At 40.6% G+C, this 24,724-nt stretch overlaps 2 protein-coding genes across 3 annotated transcripts in view; one reads left to right on the forward strand and one right to left on the reverse strand.

The window, feature by feature from the left end:
• Positions 1-8,158, forward strand: part of LOC119722115 (mitogen-activated protein kinase kinase kinase 4-like) — a 29,773-nt gene extending 21,615 nt beyond the window's left edge. The window contains exons 16-25 of one of the 2 annotated variants that reach the window (XM_038192143.1): positions 60-213; positions 376-428; positions 937-1,221; positions 2,293-2,366; positions 2,689-2,805; positions 3,652-3,811; positions 4,745-4,864; positions 5,207-5,319; positions 6,202-6,381; positions 7,616-8,158. In XM_038192143.1, coding sequence (XP_038048071.1) covers positions 60-213; positions 376-428; positions 937-1,221; positions 2,293-2,366; positions 2,689-2,805; positions 3,652-3,811; positions 4,745-4,864; positions 5,207-5,319; positions 6,202-6,381; positions 7,616-7,672 — 1,313 coding nt within the window. In that variant the 3' untranslated portion in view covers positions 7,673-8,158. Of the gene's footprint in view, positions 1-59; positions 267-375; positions 429-936; positions 1,222-2,292; positions 2,367-2,688; positions 2,806-3,651; positions 3,812-4,744; positions 4,865-5,206; positions 5,320-6,201; positions 6,382-7,615 lie in introns of both variants that reach the window. The other variant, XM_038192142.1, reaches the window with a different exon arrangement.
• Positions 8,159-16,566: 8,408 nt separating this feature from the next.
• Positions 16,567-24,592, reverse strand: LOC119722116 (tryptophan--tRNA ligase, mitochondrial-like). The gene is made up of 6 exons (XM_038192144.1): positions 24,357-24,592; positions 21,683-21,940; positions 20,286-20,366; positions 19,999-20,084; positions 18,798-18,916; positions 16,567-17,836 (listed from the first exon to the last, which is right to left on the reverse strand). The coding sequence occupies exons 1-6, from the start codon at positions 24,501-24,503 to the stop codon at positions 17,388-17,390; spliced, it is 1,140 nt and encodes a 379-aa protein (XP_038048072.1). The 5' UTR covers positions 24,504-24,592; the 3' UTR covers positions 16,567-17,387.
• Positions 24,593-24,724: the final 132 nt, after the last annotated feature.

Raw genomic sequence — 24,724 nt, forward strand, 5'->3', positions numbered from 1 at the left:
AATTTACTTTCCCAAAACATTTAAATTCCCCATTTTGGGTTGTATTTCTTTCAATGTAGCCTTAACTGTGACAAGTCCTACAGACGGCAGTACATTGAAACTAACCCGAGCATGGTCCAAGTCTTCTAGATCCACCTCAGACTCCACCCCTTCCCCTCACATGCCGTCCCCGATACACTTCAGTGAGCTCCAACGAACCAATAGCATCGAGAGGTTCCAGTCACTCATGCCCGTGGACCAAAGCAGCCCCACTGAAGATATGTCTGGTATGTTTAAGAATGTGTATATACTGACTGGCAATATATTTATGTATGGACTGGCAATACTTTTATATTGACCGGTTGTATTATATTGACTGACATTTTGCATTGAGAGGTTCCAGTCACTCATGCCTGTGGACCAAAGCAGCCCCACTGAAGATACGTCTGGTATGTTTAAGAATGTGTATGTACTGACTGGCAATATATTTATATATTGACTGGCAATACCTTTATATTGACCGGTTGTATTATATTGACTGACATTTTGTAATATTGATCATCAATTCAGCTGATCAATAAACAATATTGCCAGCCAATATTTGTATGTCCCTAGAAATGCAAAGCCATGTACTAGTGCCCTGAGTGTCGGTAATATACTTATATATTGACTGGCTATATTTATATATTTATTGGCAATATTTTTGTATTGACTGATATTTTTGTAATATTAAGTTGATGTATCGTTATGATATTGAATGAAATGTTCAATGCATTGACTGGCTGAATTTCAAAACAGGGTTGTGGATTTGATGGATTCGGGTACGTTAGAGTTAGACAAAAAGTACATTGCATGGGCCCTGAAACAATCCATGTGACACAGAATGGCTTACGGGAGTGAAGTCACTCCCACAAAGATAAAACCTTATCAAGAGTTTCTTTGTCTTTTCTTCAACAGAGCCCTCGTACCCCAAGCGCCCCACCACCAGCCCCTTATCCCCACCCCAATCCTCCCTGACCCGCATGTTCCGCAGCATCTCCAAGGACAGCGCCGAGTCCTTGTCCAAGATGGATCGGTGGCAGCGCATCCGCAGCAAGCTGCAGCAGCTCGACGAGCAGCGCAACAAGAAGCTGCAAGACCTGCAGATGATTGGCATGGTCAGCGACCGGCACAGCCACAACGAGGTGGTCAATATCAACTGCAAGAAGGTCACCTTCAGATGGCAGCGAGGCCGCAAGATCGGTGAGTTGCTCTGAAAACATTCAGTCCCTGAACGCTAACCCTCCAGGGTATTTTTGCTAGCAAGCCTGCTAACCGCAGGAACATGCAACACTTGTCAAAGTGACAAGCCTGCTCGGTATAGCAAGATCCATTAGGTCAAAAGTCTCAAGGTCAAACTGCCTCAGAGTCTGTGGTCCCCGAATGCAGCAGGATACAACTGAGGCATTATTCAATGGGACTAGCTCTTATTGTCTCAGAAGTAGCAAGTTTATGCACTGGTGTTGATTGCTAAATGCATCAAAGTGCACCAGACTTTTACACCAGAGCACTGTGTTGCGTCTGGTATGGTTAGGGAACATCTCAAAAATTGGAACACTCCACCGGGAAATATCGCCAGTTCCAATCTGGAATGGGCGTTGTTCCCACTGGGAATAGCCCGGGAACTCCACATGTTTTTACGTGGGAAACAGCCTGTTGCACTTGGGAAAACACTGGAAATACTCCCGATAGAAGCACACACTGTTCCTATTGGAACGTTCCATACGGAACGGGAATGCTCCGTCTTTTGAGACGCTCCCTTAGGTTTATGGTTTTCAATATCGACTCCATGCATGAACAGTAGATGCCGCTTTGTGACTACTTTCAAGAACTCCACTGAGAGTGACACATCCTGTGAGCACACTGGCTCCTGAGCATATTGCATGAAGAACACACGACTCATTTCATTGTAAGCGTTCACAAACTTGTGGTGTCTTCACATGAGCGTAAGACGCCGTCAGCGGTGCATTCCAGAAGTTCACTCACCAGTCTAGCCATCTGTAGCCACGATTTCATATTGGGTTATGATTAAACAAAGTAATCAACTGGAGTTGTGTTTGAACCCGTGACCCCTGGAAAACAGGACCGGTGTTCTACCAACTAAGCCCTGTGAGGGCAATTTCTCGACCTGTCATTGTTATCGTTATGTTTCAAGAATTTTGCCTGGTTGAAAAAGCTACTGAGACTTGAGCCCCATTTATTAAACTTCCCACACTTGATGTTTAACTTCTCCAAAAAGCAATTTATATGTTATATTTGTTAATCTGTTTTCAGGTGAAGGTCAGTGCGGTACAACCGTGTACTCATGTATCAACATGGACAGCGGAGAGACGCTAGCTATGAAAGAGGTAATCACTAAGTTCTCCACACTAAAGTATCAATTTGGACGGTGGCATTACACTTCTTGGTTGAAAAAGGATAGATCCAAAATGGGGCAACTGCATTCACATTAGCACACTTAAGTACAATGCGTTTACCCAGGTTCAGTTGTGTGTTGGCTGGGATCGCATTGTTGGAAAGTAAAGTTGTCTATTGTTACGAAAACTTGGACTAAGTTGGGAACCTTCTGACTATCTCCACATGCTTTGGTCCCGACAATAATTATAGTTCAATACATATGTGGTCCCCGCAACTTTGGAATATGTGTGTTTTTGTGTTTCCTTCCCTCAGCTTCGATTTCAGCGGAACGATCACAGCGTTATCAAGGACATCGCTGACGAAATCAAGAACTTTGAAGGAATCCGTCACCCTAGCCTCGTCCGCTACTATGGAGTAGAAATACACAGGGTGAGTATTCATCAACTGTTCATGGACACATAACAATGAGTATGGAATCTCATTATAATAAGGCTATTCTTAATTTTTTGTCCAACAGCAATAAATTGTGGGCTTTCGTCTGTAATTTGGGAGCCTGTTGTTAAAATCACATTCTCTTAGTCCCAATTTTTAATTTGGAAAAAACAAGTTTATCCAGGGGTGTTCTGTAGGTACGGGTACAGCAGCCCATGCTGTAGGTACAGCAGGCCATGCTGTAGGTACAGCAGGCCATGGGGGATCAGGTATAGCAGGCCTGGGGGTACATCAGCCCATGCTGCAGGTACAGCAGCCCATGCTGTAGGTACAGCAGGCGATGGGGGATCAGGTACAGCAGGCCTGGGGGTACAGCAGCCCATGCTGTAGGTACAGCAGCTCATGTTGTAGGTACAGCAGGCCATGCTGTAGGTACAGCAGGCCATTCTGGGGTTTTCCTCCCACCTCTAAAACTGTAATTTCCTTCCACATTTTTTACAAAGGAACCCCACTGAACATAAGTCGAAAGACTTTCTCGGGGCTATCCCGGCCAAGTGCTGAATAATCGGAAATAAATAAAACAGAAGTTAATATACCCGTACTAATGTTCTCAAATTAACCCAACTCCCTAGGCATTTTTGCTAGAAACTTTCCAGAATCCTGTGGAATTTTCCAGTGTGCAGGAATTAAATGGCAATTTGTTACTTTCTCTGTGTGAAGTAGTTTAAGTTTGCTTTGTTTTCCTAAGTTCTACAAAACCTCTCAAAAAACTTCTGATTGATTTTGAAGGGTCTGGGAGGATTTTGTGTTCAGGTACAGAACTGTCTGATTTGATATTTTCAGGAGGAGCTGTTGATCTTCATGGAGTATTGTGATGAAGGCACGATAGCTGAGGTATCCAAGGCAGGCTTACCTGAGCAGATGGTCAGACGCTATGCTCAGGAGATCACCGTCGCAATCAGCTTTCTCCATGAACATGGCATTGTGCATAGAGATATCAAAGGTACAAAATTCTTGTCATAATAAAAAACATGCTCAATCTTTTCTTAACCCTAACACTCAAATCATGTTTCAAAAAACTATCCCATTCCAAAATAATCCAACTCTTATGAAAGAAGGACACATTTTTGCTGGTCTCAGAGGGCTAGTCTAGAGTCCACTTTGCACCTATCTCACGGACTGACTGACTGACTGACTAACACACTAACACTTGTGAGCAGGGCAGTACTCTCGTATAGGATTACCCTGTTATGCCAATGAATGGGCTAAATCCTGCCCATATGGGCTCTGTGCTTGAACAAGAAAGAGGGCGCTATTTGACCACTTTTGAGGGCCCAGTGGACAAGATACACCGCGTGCATGTACAATTTTGCTCGCGTATGGGCTCCATGCGCCAACAAAAGAGGGCGCCTTTTTACAACTTTTAGGAGTGCCTTGGATGGGAAACACAGCGTGCGCGTACTGTACTGTACTGGTTCGTGCATGAAGTACGCACGACTTCCTGAATGTGCCAAAGCTATTATCCACAGCGTCCTTTGCGTGAGTGTCAAGCATCGTCGGCGCACAAATACATTCAACTTTCTCTTGTGATGGTCTCCCAGACTAATCCCAGCTCCCGATAACTTTGGATCATTCGAAATGTGCAGTGGATGGACCGGGAACCAGTCTAGGTCTCCCCCAACTCTCCTTTTCTGGCCTTTGATGGGGTACTTGTGCACAGAGCCCATAGCGTGAAGTGCACACAACTAAGTTTTACCAAGCCATAGGTCTTCGCATGAGCGTCAGGCTGTGTCTGCAATTTGTTCAAATGTGGCTGCCAGTGGTCTCCCCAACTCTCCCTTTCCTACCGTTGAGGGGGTACTTGTGCTCATACCCATTGTATACCAGATGCATGAAAAGACTTCCAGTGAATAGCCATTCTAAATCTCTTGTTCAGGTGCTAACGTGTTCCTGTCATCCGATGGGCACGTCAAGTTGGGAGATTTTGGTTGTGCAATCAAGCTGCAGAATGCCAAGACAATACTGGGGGAGCTGACTACGTTCACAGGAACAGCAGGTAAAGTCAAAATTCTCCTTACTTGGAGGAAAAAAAAAACAGAGGAGGCCCAAAACAAAAACATATTTACATTTGTGGCTAACAAGTTGTGTCTTAGACTCCTAAACTTTCTATTCTATCTTTTCTTTCTCTGTTTTTGCGATTATCTTTTCTTTAAAAAAGAAGTTATTGATATTTACTGTAGCATGCCAATATAAAACATATAAGCCTAAGTTTCCCTGATGATGTCAACTTATGTATGCATTTTCCTCCTTGTTTTACTGAGATGAGAAATATTCAGGCTTTATATTGTCTTGACCGTGATAACCTCTCAAATGTGACCTTTGACTTTTGACCTTACAGCTTACATGGCCCCAGAGGTCATCACACAGACAGGTCAAGGCAAGAAAGGTTACGGTCGGGCAGCTGACATCTGGAGTTTGGGATGTGTGGTCATTGAGATGACAACAGGAAAGGTACCAACCACTCTTAATTATCCCTCTGAATAAATTACAATGCTGCATTGATTACAAGTTCTCATTGTAACAATCATTTCTTGGGACCCCTTACTAAAGCTCTTGGGGAGTTTTATCTTTAGTGGTTAGGGTTCATGACCAATAGGTGGAGGTCAGGGGTTCAAATCCAGCTACTGGCCATTTGTTGTGTCCTTGGGCAAGCCACTTTTTCTCTCCACCCAGGAGTATAAATGTGACCCGCTCCATAAAAGAGTGTAAAAAGTAAAATTGAGTCATATACATGGTTGGAAAGCTAACAACGTAAGCTTTCATTTGGTGTATAATAAAGCTCCATAGCCCCTCCCGTTCTGGAGATATGACGTATTAGCATATTACTTACTTCCTTGGAGTTGGAACTACACAACTGAGAAAGCAGGTTTTCAAATAGCTGGCTGTGTTACAGATTTGGGCAAGATGCACTCAATATTGTAGTTTTTCCCACCTAATTCATCAAAAACAACAAATCTGTAAATGAGCCCTGAAACTGTAGGTATCAAAGATGCCATTTATAGCAACAAATGAAAAACACTTTTTTTAATGAAATTTTCACCCACTTTGTAATTTGCGATGGACTGGCATCCCATCCAGGGGGAGAAGAAAGTTGTTTCATGCCAAGGAAACTGATGGGCCATATTGGCTTGACAGGCTTAACTTACTTCACTGATTTACTAAAGCAAGGTCAACATAACAGATTGTTTTTTAATACCGTCATATCTCGCTGTTAAAATTAAACAGAATTGAAATGTGCATAGCTTAATTATCAGTGCAAAATCTTGCATTAAGTAATGCATATATTCAATTTAAGAAGATTTTCAGACTGTTGTTTTATATTGTTATTTTCAGCGTCCCTGGCATGAGTTTGACCACGAGTTCCCTATCCTCTTCAAAGTGGGCGAGGGCGCTATTCCCACTATCGCGGACAACCTCAGCTCAGAGTGCAAGGACTTTTTGTCCAAGTGTCTAGTCCACAGTCCACTGGAGAGATGGACGGCCAATCAGCTGCTTGATCATCCATTCCTTAAGGTGAGATGAGTGCTGAGTCTATCAATATTAGCATAATTAAATTTGGCCCAATCACAATTTTTGCCCAGTTGAAGTTTAGGCCAAGTGTAGTTTTACTAAAGTCTGGCTGAATGAAGTTTTCTACCCAGTAAGATATGTTTTAAGTTAAAGTTTTTTATGTTTTCAAATTTTAGCTCAAGTATAGTTTGGGCAGTTCATAAGATAGGCCCAAGTAACGTTTGGACAAATCACAGTTGTGGCCCAATCACAGTTTTGGCCCAATCAAGGTTTTGGCCCAATCAATGTTTGGCTGAACCAGAGTTTTGTCCCAATCGAAAATTGGCATAACCAAAGTTTGGGCCTAGTCAAGTTTTGACATAATCAGAGTTTGGCCCCAGGATTTGACGCAAAATTTGGCCTAATCAAAGATTTGACACAAAATTTGGCCTAAAGATTTGGTATTGTCAAAGTTTGGCTCAATTCTATAAATTGTAAACTGTTGAATGCGATGGTGCCAGACTATTTTATGATCGGAGTGCGTTCCAAGCCTCACTTTTAAGTTTATTTTAGATGTGGCTTAAAACTTTATGATATGTTTAATTACAAATTTGAAATTATTCATCAAAGCAGACTGATATAAATTTTTAACGAACTTTTTTTTTTTATTGCTTTCATTTCAACTGGCAAGCTCCAAAAATGAAAAGTCAACCTCGCTTTCAATGTAATATGGCCGACTTGCAGTAAATTTCTCTATTTTGAGTAAATGGTAAATGTTAAAGGAACACAAATTAAACCAACTTTTGGTGGCCCTGATTGATATCATGTCATGAATGCATCGATTAAAGATTTCGTGGAATAGTACTGAATTTTTAACTTAAATGTCCATAATACAAGTTTGGAATGGTCTTTTATGTGCTCAGCTATTCATTTGGGGAGAGGTGTGCATAAAACTGTCAATACTAACTGAATAGGGTAAAAATAGTTGTTTCTCAAAAAATAAGCCCCCAAAATATCAGTTTTTTGAGCTGGAAGGCAAAAATACCGGCTGTGCAACTTAAGAGCACCATTTTCAGATGTCCCAAGGTACCCTTCAACAGAAAATAATATTAAGATTAATCAGAAAATTTTGCGATTAAACGGCCCTATCCCAGGGACTAGGAGAACAACATCCATTATCACTATCATTTAGGTAAAGACTTTCGACATCACAGCGACAAGTTGTTTTAGTTTATTTTCTGCGTATTGTATTTGACAGGTAACACCAGGCATTGATTTCCAGTCGATGCTACAAACCAACAGTCGTCCGAGCTAATGGTGTGGTCACAGTGCTAGGGTTCATGTCAAAAGGAGATATCCTTTCATTTTGTAATGCTTTTTATAGCTCCAAGAGTATTGTATACTGTAACTGGTATGAACCCTCTCAAATAATGTAAGTATATTGGCTTGTGTGGGTAATGTGCAAAATTTGATGTGTTTTGTTTTTAATAAGTGGCCTTAAAAATAAAAAAATAAATAACAAGTTTTCCATTTTTATAGAAAGTTGTTAAAGGGACATTACATCCTGAAATGTGCCCAATTGGGCTACAAAACGCATTTTAAACAAAATTATGTTAATTGGAAAGAAAATTTAAAAGTAGGATATAAACGGTTACACAACCATCCTTTAAAAATTGGGCGTTTTGTGTTAATCTTGGGAGAACCATGCGAGAAGGAATTTTGAGGATCAAAATTTTGACTCTCAAAAAGTCGAACCGTTGGGTGCTAGTTGTGAATCCTGCTGCACAGTGCATCGCATTCTGCGAATGTGCGAGAAACAACATCTGTGTATTGGTGCTGTGTGTATTATGTGACACTCACAACGTGACCCTACATTGAATGGACACGACTGGAAATACGTATGCGTATGGAACAAAGTGTCCGCCGCGTCCCGATGTTAACCAGTTTTTCCGTCTTTTCTCGGGGACAGTAAGACATTAGGTTAATTTCCTTTCAACCAGACCTTTAAAATAGAATAAGTAAACAATCCAAAACATACAGTTTTCAGAGATCTCAGGCCCATGCATCCATTTTTATAATAGTCCATGAACAGAAATGTTGGGGGGGGGGGGTTGAGTTAACAATTTTTTTAAAATCTGTATCAGTGCAGATAAGGCCCCCCCAAAAAAAGTCTCCGGTTTCTGGTATGCACGCGCGTCGGCAAAATGAAAAAAAAGAAAAAATGAAAGATGATGTCTTAAAACCCCCAAACTCACTGGTTTGACTGGAATCCTGCTGCTGCACAATTTTAACGTGTTTTTAGATGGGGTTATGTTCGAGAATAAGCTTTATGTGGCCTCTCTGGACTCCCATATATTTGCACTAAGTTTAGTCGGGCACCATTTGCAGTCATCAGCCGACATTTTGAAGCAAAAAAAACAGGTAAAAAAAAAAAAAAAGCCGCGTCGCCGCACCACTTTTTGGGCAAGCTCCATACCAGAAACCAGAGACTTTTTTGGCCTAATCTTCCACAAGACATATTTCTTTATTTTAAGTGCAATTTTTTCCTTTTGCGTGTTCTCAGGGCCAGTGGAAAACAAAAAATAGTTCGTTGAAAATATGAATAATATGTATTACAAAAAGGTTTCTGATTTTTTTTTGCGAGAATGCAAATTGGTTAAAAACATTGCTTTTTAACTTAATATGGCTGCTCTATTTAATAATTATGCTGCAATTTTTTTTTTTTTTCAAAAATGTTTTTTTATATACTGGCTTTGCGGTTTCGAAATATCTGTGTGATTGTACTCATTTTATTTATGTGCAAATTTTGTGTGAATTTTAACTACCGATCGTAAACAAAATAGTTTAAAAATACATAGTATTGATGTATATGTTAATATGCTATTTTAATTATGCCCCAGTGTTTTAGAAATTAGATAATGGTGTTATTAATAATTCAATCCTTAACAAAAATGAAATTTTAATAATTGCATCAACTGGGCCTTAAACTTGAGAATAATCCTGGGAATGTGTGTGCCTCTGTTCGAACTAATATATTTTTTCTTTTTTTTAATGAAATAAGAAATACTCTATGTGGGAAATTACCCACAGCTAACGCGGGAAACCATTAGTCTCGGTTGTTCATTTTTTACTTATTTTGTTTGCTTTTCTTTTTCTTGTTTTTTGTTTAAAGTATTTTTGAATTTTTTATCATAGTATGGGCATTACATAAGAGCCATAAAAACGATGGCTTTACATGTTTGAAATGTGTTCACATATCCACTTTTATCCCCAGGTTTGCATATATACAACACCTTCCTCTTGTTCTTCTCATGAGCACTTTGGCAAGAACCCCAACAAAATCTTATGATATTATGCAAACTTATTCAAATTTATCTTGTTACAACTCATGGACATTGAAGCTATTCTGATGGTATTGTCAGATGTTGTGTTCCCTTTAAGATAAGTCACAATGGTTGGTTTTTGTGTCGCCTAAACAAAGTTTTGGGGACACTTATTAGTCCTAAATTCTTGGTTAAGTTTTTCATGGATTTTGCTGAAACTTGGATGAAGTGACCCTTGGGTGGTAAGACACAGTTGTTCATCGAATTACTGAGGTCAAAGGTCATGTAGGGGTCATTGGAGGTCATTGTTTAAATATGCTTCGAATTTGTCTTCGTCTACAGAATTCAAATTTGTCTTCATCTACAGAATTTGATGGATTTTAATGTAACTTGGATGGAGTGATCCTTAAGTGGGGTTCATCACAACTCTTCCGAAATTGGAGGTCAAAGGTCATGTAGGGGTCATTTGAAAATTTAAAAATGCACAAAATTTGACTTATTTTAAGAACACAAAACATATAGGGATTGACCACGGAAAAAGGTGACGCATGTGGTCTGCAGACCACTTGTCTTTTAAAGCTACAGTCCATCATTTGTAATTTGTGCATTTTGTTCGTTTGAAGCAACAAGAGAGTTCAAAATCTAATGAAGGATACTGAGCAACTAACCTGATGAAGTTTCAGCTAAGCTTCAGCTGTACATTCCGAGAAAAACAGCATTCTAAGATCTCAATTTCAAATCAAAAGTTACTAAATCATGTTTTGAATTGTTTTGAATTGCAGCTATACGCGACGTCGTGCACTGATCCGACGAATTATAACAACCGCGCGCGCGTGTGCGTCGTTCCAAACTTGCCGCGCGCTGCGCTGAATAATAAAACGAACTACTAATTTAAATTTTCCTACGGTGCTTCTTAAGAATCACCATTGGAAATGCCTTCTTTCGTTGATTACTTCAAAATGACAACTTCCTAGAAAGAATAATTTCACAGGGAGTTTAGTTCCCTTACTATCTTTCAACCAAGGTTGTTTTTCAGCAATAATTACGCCAGTTACTTTTTGGATGGCTGCAAATGATGGACTCTAGCTTTAACCCTATAATCACTGTACCGCCCCAAACTGCCTTGCCTATTACTCCCTGTAGTGCCCAAAACTGCCCGAGCACTCTATAGTTTAATGGATTCATCAGTCAATTAACACAATGTAATACATTGTAGTACAATGTATTACATTGTGTTCATTGACTGATTGTACTACAGATGCTAATGGGCAAATGCGGGGCCTAAGTCGATCCCCCAATTTAGTTATCCCCCAAACTGAAACAATCCAAACTGTGTTCTGTTTTGCCCTGTAAACACAAGTCTTGTTTGAAGACTATTTATTTTTCATTCCCCTGAGGTCCCTAACAAGCATGGTAAAGACGAGTCAAATCCAGTCTTGAGCATTTCGGCAGCCCTACCCAGGCAATTCGGAGCATGCTTCACGCTCGCTGTACTTGACCTAAAAATAAAATCCAGATCCATTCTTTGACTAACAGTATGTAAGCACCCACAAATAAACCCGCACATATATTCTGTGTTATAAAGTCAGTTTTCTTTAACAGCTAACAAATTGCATTCTGTTTATGCAAAGCAGCTGATTTATGTACATTCCAAAATCTCTGTAGCCCAGAACCCATAATGAAGCCTGATGGTCATGGGGTATATTTTTGGCCAATGAGGATGTTTAGCTGGATCATGAATATGCATAAGGTATAGTGAAATTAAATATGATTGGCTGTGGCCTTTGTCACTAAAGCCTGTTAGTTGTGAGATTGGGTATACTTAATGCAATACGTAAAGTCTTTCTAATTAAGTCATGTCAATTTTGCATGTGATGCAGTTCTAGATTTTAAAAAATGGTGAATTGAAATTTACTTTTGGTTAAAAGCAAAAGTCTGAAGCTGAAAACCACGACATTGGGCCGCATCCTATTAAACCTATGCAAAGGTAACAGGTTGGACCAGCAATTTGTCTTACTTTGGGGGAGTTGATAATTTTATTTGGTTGAATAATTACATGTTTAACTATTGGTGTTTCCGAAACTAGTAGAGACCTACTGGGATTTCTATGTGAAGTTGACTTATGTTTATGAGCAGAGAATATGTGCCGTTGCCTTAATTAAGACCACATTATTGTTAATGTGTTTTTATGGACCTTCAACTCATAGTTGAGATAACTAAGCCTTAACTTTTATACAATTCGACCCTACCTTTCTGCATTACACCATCAAGTAGTCGGTGAATTTAAAATATACAGAGGAAGATTTTTACTTTTATAAGCCAACTACAACATGATCAGGAATAGAAAAATCCGGGAAAACAACTTCCCTTGTTGACAACTATCCAATGCATTGACAACCTCTTAGTTCCAAGATTTTAAGTCAGTAAAGGACTTGTATGTGAATCTTATAAAAATTATGTACTTTAACTACACAATCACAGTACACTGACTGTAGCCCCCTTCAATGGCGAAAACATTGCGCAAGCTATTGTGCAAAGCAACTGCTCCATGACAGATTATCTGAGCAATAGCTAGCACCATGCTTTCGCCATTGAAGGGGGCCTCCGTGGTGTACAGCGGTGGCGCACTTGGAATGGTCTATAGTATGGCTGTACGCCGTGCACAGTATCAAAGTCATCCAACAAGTTTTCTGGCCTATTTTGCACAAATCTTTATAAAATAAGTCTTGTAAACAAAATGTGCCATGCTTGTTTACAAGAAACAGGTATGCAACTGAGAAGTAACCCCCGAAAAGGAGGATATTTTTATAAACTTTACAAGACTTGATACAGTGTTTCTCAATTTTTAATGGCACTGGAAGTGTGAAGCTGGAAAAAAAACCGAGGAAACCCGTTGATCCAAGGAAAAGTTACATGCCTGAAGAGTTTATGGTTGTTTTCTCAAATTTTTCTGTTCCTGACATTTGTGTGGTAGGGGTATGCTGGTAAAATCTTTCGCAATGCCGGTGTTGCATTACGTACATCAATGAATAGTTATTATTGTACAGTAATATCAGATATGCAGTATTATGATGTCATTTGTGTATCGAACCACCATTGAATATTTGTGTATATAGCCTTGTAAAATATTGGATAATGGACACCAATCCTGGGTTAATTCCGGGGTTTGTAGTTCTGTACAGTGACTACGCTTTTTAAGGTTTTTATTTGAAAGAAAAAAGTTGGAGCTATAATCTTGAACTGACATCAGCTGTATTTGAGGAATAACACGAATCTTATATGAAATATATTTTTCAACTGGAATGAATAACAATAGAAGTTAACAGAAATCTGATGAGTTGTAGTATTGTGTTTTGGTCTTGAGTTTTAGTTTCAGATCCTGCTGGCTTTACTACACCCTTTTATCAAACAGCTAATACGGCCAATGAAAGCAAAACATTCCTTGAACTTGATAATTTACCTTACATTTCTTGCTTTTCTCAACTTTTGGGTAGGCTAAAAAAGGAGAAAAACAGATATTTTGTTCACTGAGGGCTTTCTATAAAACTTTTTCTTCATTTTGCAAGCAGGAAGGTGCTGTAAGGGTTCAAAACACATTCAACTGGAATTTTTTTTTTTACAGATAATTATGCTCTTCGAAAAAAAAAAAAAAATTGGGAAATTATTTTGGGAAAAATGTTTGTATACCGCTAGGGGCGATCATAAGCGGTCGGCCGTAGAGGTACGAGCGTTTCTGTGTACCGCTAGGGGCGATCAATAACGGTCGCCCCAGAGGTACGAGCGTTTTCGTATACCGCAGGGGGCGATCAATAACGGTCGCCCCTAGCGGTACGAGCGTTTGTGTGTACCGCTAGGGGCGATCACGCGGTACGAGTGTTAATATATACCGCTGGGGGCGACAATAACCCCTGCGGTTCGAGCGTTAGTATATACCGCTAGGGGCGACAATGACGGTCGCCTCCAGCGGTACGAGCGTTAATACATACCGCTAGGGGCGACAATGCATGGTCGCCTCCAGCGGTACGAGCGTTAATACATACCGCTAGGGGCGACAATAAACGTCGCCTCCAGCGGTACGAGCGTTAATATATACCGCTAGGGGCGACAATAACGGTCGCTTCCAGCGGTACGAGCGTTAATATATACCGCTAGGGGCGACAATGCATGGTCGCCTCCAGCGGTACGAGCGTTAATACATACCGCTAGGGGCGACAATGCATGGTCGCCTCCAGCGGTACGAGCGTTAATACATACCGCTAGGGGCGACAATAACGGTCGCCTCCAGCGGTACGAGCGTTAATACATACCGCTAGGGGCGACAATGACGGTCGCCCCCAGCGGTACGAGCGTTAATATATACCGCTAGGGGCGACAATGACGGTCGCCTCCAGCCGGTACGAGCGTTAATATATACCGCTAGGGGCGACAATGACGGTCGCCTCCAGCCGGTACGAGCGTTAATACATATCGCTAGGGGCGACAATAACGGTCGCCTCCAGCGGTACGAGCGTTAATACATACCGCTAGGGGCGACAATAAACGTCGCCTCCAGCGGTACGAGCATTAATATATACCGCTAGGGGCGACAATGACGGTCGCCCCCAGCGGTACGAGCGTTAATATATACCGCTAGGGGCGACAATGACGGTCGCCTCAAGCCGGTACGAGCGTTAATACATACCGCTAGGGGCGACAATAACGGTCGCCCCCAGCGGTACGAGCGTTAATATATACCGCTAGGGGCGACAATAACGGTCGCCCCAGCGGTACGAGCGTTAATATATACCACTAGGGGCGACAATGACGGTCGCCTCCAGCGGTACGTGCGTTCATACATACCGCTAGGGGCGACAATAACGGTCGCCTCCAGCGGTACGAGCGTTAATATATACCGCTAGGGGCGACAATAACGGTCGCCTCCAGCGGTACGAGCGTTAATATATACCGCTAGGGGCGACAATGCATGGTCGCCTCCAGCGGTACGCACGTTAATACATCATCGCTAGGGGCGACAATAACGGTCGCCTCCAGCGGTACGAGCGTTAATATATACCGCTAGGGGCGACAATAACGGTCGCCTCCAGCGGTACGAGCGTTAATATATACCGCTAGGGGCGACAATAACGGTCGCATCCAGCGGTACGAGCGTTAATATATACCGCTAGGGGCGACAATGCATGGTCGCCTCCAGAGGTACGCGCGTTAATACATACCGCTAGGGGCGACAATAACGGTCGCCTCCAGCGGTACGAGCGTTAATACATACCGCTATGGGCGACAATAAACGTCGCCTCCAGCGGTACGAGCGTTAATATATACCGCTAGGGGCGACAATAACGGTCGCCTCCAGCGGTACGAGCGTTAATATATACCGCTAGGGGCGACAATAACGGTCGCCTCCAGCGGTACGAGCGTTAATATATACCGCTAGGGGCGACAATAACGGTCGCATCCAGCGGTGCGAGCGTTAATATATACCGCTAGGGGCGACAATAAAGGTCGCCTCCAGCGGTACGAGCGTTAATATATACCGCTAGGGGCGACAATAACGGGGGCCGGGGGATAAATCAATACGCAGTCAACTAGAGTAACTTGGGTTTTTTGTTTGTTTATTTTTTCCAAATTTATTACCTAGAATTAAGGGGGGGGGGGAAATCGGAAGTTTGAAACAGAAGCCTGTTCCTTCCAGGTTTAAAAAGTGGGGAAAATGCAAAAAAAATCAGAATTAAGTTTTGCGAAAAAAAACGCAATAGTTCTTTGGAAAATAACGATACTTTTCCAGAAACCCAATAATTTCGTTAATAAGTAACACAATCCTCTTGCGAAATAACGCAAGAAAGATACAGGGTGTTAAACCCCCCCCCCCCCCCAAAAAAAACAAACAAACAACAACTCTGAGCCCAATAAAGCGCGTATTTTTCACACCTTTAAAAAAAAACATGTTGATACATGTTTGACAAGTATATATTTCACTCTAGTTTTCAACAGCGTCAACAACTTTCCAATCAGACACATATCTGTTGGGTTATGGCCAATTAAAAAAAGGTTCTGCTTTTTCATTTTGTCCACGGTTTTAAATTTTACTTATAATGAATGTAATGGATTTGGGATGAGGGTAGTTTTGCTTTCTTTAATGTTGTCATTCTTTATTTGGTTCTTTTTGATTATTTGAAAATTTGTCATTTCTCTTTTTGGAAAGAACCGTGGTCATGAAAAGGACTGTTTTAACTTCTTAGATGTTGTTCTGGTCTTGGTTGCCTCTTTCATGGATGCAGGTTTTGACCCTTGTTCACTGTGGCAGTCAAGCATCAGTCGCCGTTGACAAAATGAAACAGTTATTGACCATAACTCAATAAAAATGTTTCCGATTGAAGAGATTTTTCATTGTTGAAAAGCTTATGAAAGTATCAATATTAATGAACTATGTATCAATGAGGCATATTTCCCCCTGCCTGCAAACGTACTGACCTCTTCTATAATTACCTTGTTTTGAAACATTGTTCTGAAATCGACTTATTAAACATGTCAAATCATTCAAAGTTAAGCTTCTCGACATTACAATTTTGTAAAAATAATTACACGTTGGGGGAAATTACAGTATGTTGTCCCTCAGCGGAGTCGGCACAAATACTAAGGCAAAAAAAAAATTAGTTCTGCTTCCGATTACATTGCATTTGAAAATAGGGTCGGTAGGTCGGGAATTTTACGTCTTTTTGTCAATTTTGTTTGTTTACGATCATATGGAGGTGTGTGCATGTAGTCAAGGGTAAAAGGTAGTAAATGACTATTTTCTGTTTTTTTTTCCTCATTTTTCAAAAAAACAATTAGGGTAGGGGTTGTCAAAATAGGGTAGGTAGGGTAACCAAAAGCAGAGCAATTTTTTGGGGGCCTAATTAGGAGTCGTCAAATTAATGAAGTCCTCATTGCAAACCATAAATTGAAATATAAAACGCTTTCACACTTTTAGGAGTAAAAGTTTTAAACACAATTTACTGGGCAAAAGAAAATTGAAAAAGTGTAAGTACAGAGTTTTTCTTCAGAGAAATTTTGTTGCAGTTGAAAAGAATTTTCCCGCTTTTATTCCATTAATCCCTGTACATACACAAACTATCCTTGCTGTTACTCCTATGCATGAATGTATGGTGATAGCGGGCTCCGAATGGTCTACAGGGTGGTCAAAAAAATTTACACTTTTTCAGATGCAGATTTCTTGGAATTGGGGAGACATGTTAAAATTGTCTGAAGATATTCCTAAGCTAAAGCATCTTTGTTGTATATGGTGAAAACGGCATTGAAAATAAAGCCTAAATTAAGAAACGGTAATGGTTTAAAGAAGGATGGTCAAAAACCAGTTTATCCACACGCAAGTCTATGAGATATTGGCAACACAAAAGCACTGCGCACACAAATAACTGCAATATTTGTAAATTGGTCTACACGACTGCCATGGATGTGGACAAATTGGTTTTTGACCATTCTTCTGTAAATGGCCGCTCTTTCTTACTTTGAGCTTTACTTTCTATGCCGTGTTTACCATATACCACCAATATCTTGTAGTTAAGGAATGTCTTAAAACAATTTCAACATGTATCTGCCTCTAAAAAAAGTGTAAACTTTTTGTTGGATCACCCTATATAGAACTTTAAAAGTAAAAAATAATTTCATTCATTTTCTTTTGATTTTCCGAACTCCAAGTTTCACGTATTGTCATATAAGTCCTACAAGTTTCTTAACATCGTTGTAAGTCCTCTCTGCAATCTCACTGGCCCTCTCAGCTCCTGTCCTCAGCACATCCTCAATGTACTCTGTGTTTCTCCTCAATTCAAATATCCTCTCTCGTATCGGCGCCAGTTTTGCGTTCACGGCCTCGGCCAACATGACTTTGTACTCCCCAGTCTGCACTCCCATGACCCGTTCGCAAATTTCCTCCGGTGACGAGTCTTCAATTGCCACGTGGATGGCCACAAGGTTGGAGACCCCCGGTCGATTCTCGGGGTCAAAGGTCACACTCCCAGTGAAATCAGTGACGGCTTTCTTGAACTTCTCTTGGATGTCTTCGCAGGAGTCTGTCAGCTCGATGCGGCTTTTCGGATCCGGTTCCGACTTGCTCATTTTGGCGCTGGGATTTCGTAAGCTCTTCACTCTGCTCACCTCACCTGTGAAAAAAAGTGAACAAAAACCTATGATGTAGCTACAGACATAATTCAGAAATCAAAAGAATGAACACAAAACATATCCCTTAACACTAAAAGGGCTGGGGGGGGAATTCATGGCCCGAGCTGCTTTGACTTTTTAGCCTCGAGCCTTGCGCATCTTTTGATACCCAAAACATAAAAATCGGACCACGGGTTGCCGCGCAGTGAAAAATTTTCCACCGCTACGCGCCGTGAAAACTGAATTTTCCCATATACATCATGTACAAAGAGCAGAATTACCATTTGTACATAATAATTAATAAGCCATAATTCCAAAACCCTTTTACCTATAGTCATGAAATTTCTTGGGTATGTTCATGATGAGTTGCTCTATGCATTTACCGAGTTTCAAATTTTTTCGGCTGAGAGATGGTCAAAATAACCCGGCCTTTTTAGGGTTAACCTTGCAAGCAGGTAAAAATGTAACTCCTGCACTGGTACGGACCATTACTGCCTGCAACAGTAATTACAATGGAACAGCGCCCTCACACTGTTGGCTTGATGTCATGACCTCTGCCCTGTTTACAATTTAGGTCATGACATCCGGGGTCTTGTGTTCTATCGCGCATTCACGCCGCATGACCCGGATTTCCATGCCGATGCTTGCAGCTGGATTTGTCAGGCAAGCCTATTGTCTTCCGACTGAAAGAGCCAATGACTAACTGACTGACTGACTGACTCCCCGACTCACAGAGCATAAATAATGTCCTAAACTGAGACTTTTGGGTTCCGATCGACTGGGCAAACCTAGTCTTGTTATAATTTAAGCATACTGTTTTAGGGAAATTGCTTTTGCTTATAACTTGTTTTTAAAGTCCATTTCATCAAAAAGGATATTTCAATACTCAATTTCAAAAATGAAACATCAATTCTGAGCCTGTGAAATGATAGCTAATTCTGGACTGAGATTTTATAAACTCACCAGTAATAGCCTTAGGGATGGGGAAGAACGCGCCATAGTTATTGTTGAATATCCTGGCCAGGTTCTGGGCTAGCTCCAGATGTGGCAACTGGTCCTCCCCGACTGGAACATGAGTTGCCCTGAAAAGGAACAATGGGAAATTGATAATTGATGGCTGGCTTAACTTTATTGTACTGGCTTAACTATTTTGATAGCGTTTTGTGCTTCTATATCAGATTTAAAAAGGCCAGCTGACCCTGGCAAGCTGGGTAGTAGAGTAGCAAGACATCTGAACCCGTAAACAGGAGGTTGCAGGTTCGAGTCCCACCTGAGTAAGCTTGTGACTTTTTTCTTAAAAAGCCCTTTGACAAGCCAATGCTGATAATTCACAAGCCAAAAAATATTGTGACCCAGAACTGTACCTGGACAACTACAGGGTGGTTAAAAAACAAGGACACCCACATTTGACAGCTATGTTCACCTATGTTTCAAAATTATTTTTAACTGTCGATTAGTAGCTATTAAAGTACTGGCCTTTAAGCAAATGTGACCAAATAAATTGTTGCATTTGCACAATTTGTCGTTGAGCTATGCTAATTTGAACATTTCATGTGGGAAACCTGTTTGTCAATGGAGGTTTACATGTACTCTCAACACAAAATGCACCAATGCATGCTTGAACGTTATCATTTGAAAAAACGCGCTAACAATAAAGCCCATCTTAATATTTGAAAGGGCATGACATTTGATTGTTATGTTATGTAATGTTATGCAACAATGAACTTAAGCCGACAGCTCAGTGAGTAAATGATCTTAACACTGACATGAATAATTGGACAGCTTTAATAAAAGTTACTAGGGCACAATTTTTGGTGGGAAGGTTTTTTCATTTTTATGAACTACGAAAACTTCCAACTTACATAGAATAATCCATGGACAAGACTGATTTTGGTGACTTGTATTCAAATTAGCATAATATCTTTATTTTTGCTTTTTTTACTAAGCTCTTTTCACCATGCATTGTTAAAGGCCTATACTTTACTACTATGTGAAAAAATATTTAAATTAAGTTCATTAAGTAGGTGAAAATTGCTGTCAAAAGTGGACTTTTTTTTAACCACCCTGTATGTACAAGGTAACTCCCTTATCCTTAAGTTTCTAATGAGGACAAAGAAGTTCTGAACTTCCAAAAAAACTTTTAAAGGTGTAGTGATGTCCTTACTTATACAGGAGAATATCAGCACTCTGCAGGACTGGGTAGGTGTAGAGCCCAACACATTCTTTCTTCTTGTCGCCACCAGCTTTGGACTTTGCAAAGAAAACGAACAAAATTGAAAGTCAATTGCAACATGGCAAGTCAAAATCCTTTGTAATACATTTTTTTTTTTTTTCAAAATAAAATATTTTCCAAATATGCTTTATCTGCAGAAGAAAAACACGTGATAAAACGAAACCTCGCAGTTGATAAAATTTTAACCATTCTTGTCCTGGCATAAAAGTATGGCTCACCTTCCACTGTGGGAATTGTCCAAGTCTGGCTAATGTGGTTTTGCATCCCAAGATCCAAGCAAGCTCAGCATGTTGATGTACCTGAAATTTGAAGAGGAAAAAAACCCCACAAACCTAGATTTACAAAATTATAAAGTCTTGTGGGCCCTACTTGGAGGGCCCATGACATGAATCTTACTTGGGAACATATTTTGCACAACTTTCTACTCCTCTTTAATGTATGAAAACTATCTGACACCCCTTTTTGGTTAATTTTATTGAAAAGGGCACTTTTTTTTTTTACATCTAAAATGTTCCATGCTTTTCCTGACAAATGAGAGCGTTATTGCTGTGATGTCATTTCAGGAAGACACTGTTCACTTTAGGGGTTTTCTGTTCAAATTGTGAAACCAAAATGTGCTCATTGAAAACATTTGTGAAAGAAGTCTGCTCACTGGCTTACTGTCATGTACCAAAACAACAAGGAATCACTAAAGAAAAGATAATTTACGACAGCAAAATATTCAAAATTCTGGCAAATTTTGGTGCTAAAATAGCTGTAACATAGCATGAAAACCAAAAAGGCACCAAAATGCCCTTAAAAATGGCAAAATGAAAATAATGTGAAATGGGACACAAAGGTGCATTTTTAACCCTAACCACCCCAACTCCATCAGAATCCATCCCCCAGGTCCAGAAGGTCTGGCGTGACTAAGTATTGATGGAGTATGATGGACTTGGGCCTACTGGCCTGAAGCAGTGCTAGGGGTATCCGATTGATTTTGCCCAGCAATGGGGGGTATATACCCCCCCCCATTTTTTTTTACCATGGGGGGGGGGGGGCTATTGAATCATCCCCCCCCCCCACTTTTTCGCGATGAAAAACAAAATGCGGATTTCAAGTATTTTTCGAACATCCCAACAACCCAAATGTATTCAATAGTACTGAAAAGTGAAGAAACAAAGTACAAAAGCTTTAAAAATGTGCCGCTTGGATGTAAGCGCGAGTATACATATTGATATACATGTACAACTATATCCTGAGCACCCCCTGGTGTAATGTGGTGTCCCATCCCCCCCCCCCCTTCGAATGTCCACGGCTGGGCAATTACTGGATTTCGGTCATCCCCTATCCCCCCCCACTCACCGGCACAGATTTACGCCACGAGTCTACAGAGAGTACTCACAATTTCTCAAGTATTTTCTATCAGAACAGTATGTGTTTCTCAAATTCATATTGCACTTAAACATAGTTTCAATGAATGACCATCACTAAGGTACTGTGGTGAAAAAGGTGGCATCAACATAGTGCATTGTTCCGTCAGGAATTGTTCAGATTATTTTTTTTGGGGGGGTGGGTTTAATATTTTTTTGTTTTTTTGTTTCTTCTTCTTCAATTTGTTCACACATCTACTCACACTAGACTGTTGAAACAGTATGCTTTTCTCGGGGTCAATCCCGCAGGCCAGCAGCACAGCCACACAATCTCGTATGCTCTGCCTCAGTACATCGGGGTCTTGTGGTAAGGTAACAGCGTGCAAATCAACTATGCTGAACACCACACTGTTGTCCGTGTCGTTCTGCAGTTTGACCCAGTTTTGCAGCGCTCCGAAGTAGTTACCGAGATGTGGGATACCAGTTGGTTGGATGCCTGAAAATATTCTTCTCTGAATGCCCTGTTATGATATGAACAAATATTGAAATAAAACAATGTAATGTTCCACAAAATAAAACGTTAATTCCAGTTTTATACAGAACTTACCACAACTTATTTGGCAATGGTATAGTTTAGGATCCCATCATTGACCCTAACAGAACTCAACCTATCAAACCCCAACGGCATGTTTTGTTGGAATCTGTCAGGATGGGTATAGTACCCCTAAACTGACATTCTTTTACATTGGGTTGGCACACCTCCAAAAACTAAGTCAGAAATATGTGTGTGTGCAGTTTCCCATATGGTGTTGGAATTTGCCAGGAATGGGTATGGTTCCTAGTGAATGATGCTAGGGAGTTAGGGTTAATCTAAGAAAATTAATATCCACCTTTATGTCATTGGACTTACCTGTTGAAAAGCAAAGATGTCATTGTCATGACATGAAAAAAGGGCATTAGTTTTCATTTTTGAATGAAATTAAAGGCTAAGATGACAACCATAGTCGTAACGCACAAAGAATGCCAAAAAAAGTGTTGATTCATACAACATCAACTGGAAAAAGGGGTGAGAAAAACATATTTTCAGTCAAAACATGGAGGTAGGAAACCAAACTAGACTAAGGGAGATTGCTTGAGGTTGCTTGAAGAAGGCATTTTTGTTTTTACTCTAAAAAAACATTCAAATTTTAACCTCAAAACTACTGCTACTTGTGATAAACTCATTTTGAAAACAAATTGGGGTAGTCCTAGCAGAAATCATTTTCGAACAATTAACACAATTAAGGAAAGAATGATGCAACCGGATGCCACTTTTTTTCTTCATAAGGTCAGTCATTGCAAAAATGTTAAAAAGACATGAATCTGAAACCGAGAAACATTTCCAATTTCGTCAGGAAATACTTTTTTTGACTCTCCACAGACTTTGTACACAACCGCTGAAGTGGCGTCTGGATAATATATTCTTTCCAACACGAAAAAGACAGAAGGTTTCTAAACTACATAATCCGATAGCATATTTTCATGACGGGTTGTGTTGATCTAATAAGGGAAGGCCGGCCATTTGTTGGGCGATCGCGTAGTGTAGGGCCTGGTTCCTTTAATAGGTTGAACCGTCACCACGGACATTGGTGGTGCTATTTTCATGCCCAAAATGACCAAATTTTTGTGACCGCCTTTTTTGAAAAGGTTTGACATGGAGTATCACATACAGGGATACTTTCGCTTAGCTCCTAACATCAATAAAAGAATTGCAGGGTGTAGTTGACCTTAGAAAGTTTGGTTTGTTATTAAATCACATTGCGAAAAAAAGTTGTGGATTTCCCAAAAGAGCGATGCCGTTATATGTGTAAATTTCCCATACTTTTCTACACATAATCAACTGACGAGGTCACATTTATTTCAGCCAAATCGAGCATCATTTTAAGGCAAAGAAAAGTAACTTTAAAATTGCAATAATGTCAGAACTGCTTGCCCCATGAAGTTTGGAGACCATTTGTTGAATTGCATTTTGAAAGCTCTTTAAGATAAAGTAAATTCTACTACTAGTATCTACTCCTAGAACTATGAGGCTCCACGTAGTGGAGCCTCATAGGTTCAGAAGCCCGCAAAATTGTTGTCAGCACAAAACACTAATTAAGTACAAAAACGTCCATCCCAAGCAGGCCGTTTTCCACAGAACCGCTGCACAGTTTGCCCCTAAACTCCATACAATACCTCATGACATACTCACGTTATGTGCACCCAACAAACATCGGTGGATTCTGTCTGTTTTTCGGCAAAAATGATGAAAAATATGCCCTTTCCGCACTGAGCCAACCTAACACTTGAAACGAGCACGCGTGCAGAATGATCGCAGTCATTTTCGGTTCGATCGCTCGGAGCGCGCCGCGGGGGGTATGGTGTAGAGCGGAACGATAGTATGCACATGCGTACAAGTGCAAGTACGTACCCCCCGTGGCGCGCTCCGAGCGATCGAACCGAAAATGACTGCGATCATTCTGCACGCGTGCTCGTTTCAAGTGTTAGGTTGGCTCAGTGCGGAAAGGGCATATTTTTCATCATTTTTGCCGAAAAACAGACAGAATTCACCGATGTTTGTTGGGTGCACATAACGTGAGTATGTCATGAGGTATTGTATGGAGTTTAGGGGCAAACTGTGCAGCGGTTCTGTGGAAAACGGCCTGCTTGGGATGGACGTTTTTGTACTTAATTAGTGTTTTGTGCTGACAACAATTTTGCGGGCTTCTGAACCTATGAGGCTCCACTACGTGGAGCCTCATAGTTCTAGGAGTAACTAGTATCAGTATCAAATCAACTTTGAAATATGATGATTCTATCTAGTTGTGTAAACAATTTCCGTGTAAAACGTCTATCGGTTTTGCAGGCATTGTAATATAACAACTCCTTCAGCCAAAATCAAGATTTGATAATTCTTACCTTTTTGGTAGCTCTTTGGCAATACAATCTAGTAATTGTTACACCTTGGCTCGGTTTAGCGAGCTTTGAATAAACGGAAATACGGTGAGCAAAACTTTGGGCCACGGGCAGCGCCATCTTGAATTTCATTGCATTAGCGCCCTCCATAGTTGTAAAACGTCAAGTGGTTTATTTTTTTTTTCAGTACACCGTTATTTTAACACAGCGCCCCCAATGTTTGCGGGTTGGGACAAGTGCATCTTCATAGAATTGCTCCTCTTCCAAGTTTGGCCTCGCGTACTACTTTCACCCCAACATCTCGCCTTCTTCACAGGAATAATCTGTTCTACTTTGCCACGCCTTGTGTATTATGAACTAGAAAATTTCTT

The sequence above is a fragment of the Patiria miniata genome, unplaced genomic scaffold, assembly GCF_015706575.1.
Source record: "Patiria miniata isolate m_02_andy unplaced genomic scaffold, ASM1570657v1 HiC_scaffold_14, whole genome shotgun sequence".
Lineage (NCBI taxonomy): Eukaryota > Metazoa > Echinodermata > Asteroidea > Valvatida > Asterinidae > Patiria > Patiria miniata.

Bases quoted from the DNA above. Each gene is read 5' to 3' on its own strand.
- LOC119722116 (XM_038192144.1), bottom strand. From the start codon at position 24,503: ATGGAGGGCGCTAATGCAATGAAATTCAAGATGGCGCTGCCCGTGGCC. The intron at 20,085-20,285 runs GTGAGCCATACT...TTCTTTGCAAAG, and splicing joins GACAATTCCCACAGTGGAAG to TCCAAAGCTGGTGGCGACAA. The intron at 17,837-18,797 runs GTGAGTTTATAA...TTTTTTTCACAG, and splicing joins CATCCCTAAGGCTATTACTG to GTGAGGTGAGCAGAGTGAAG.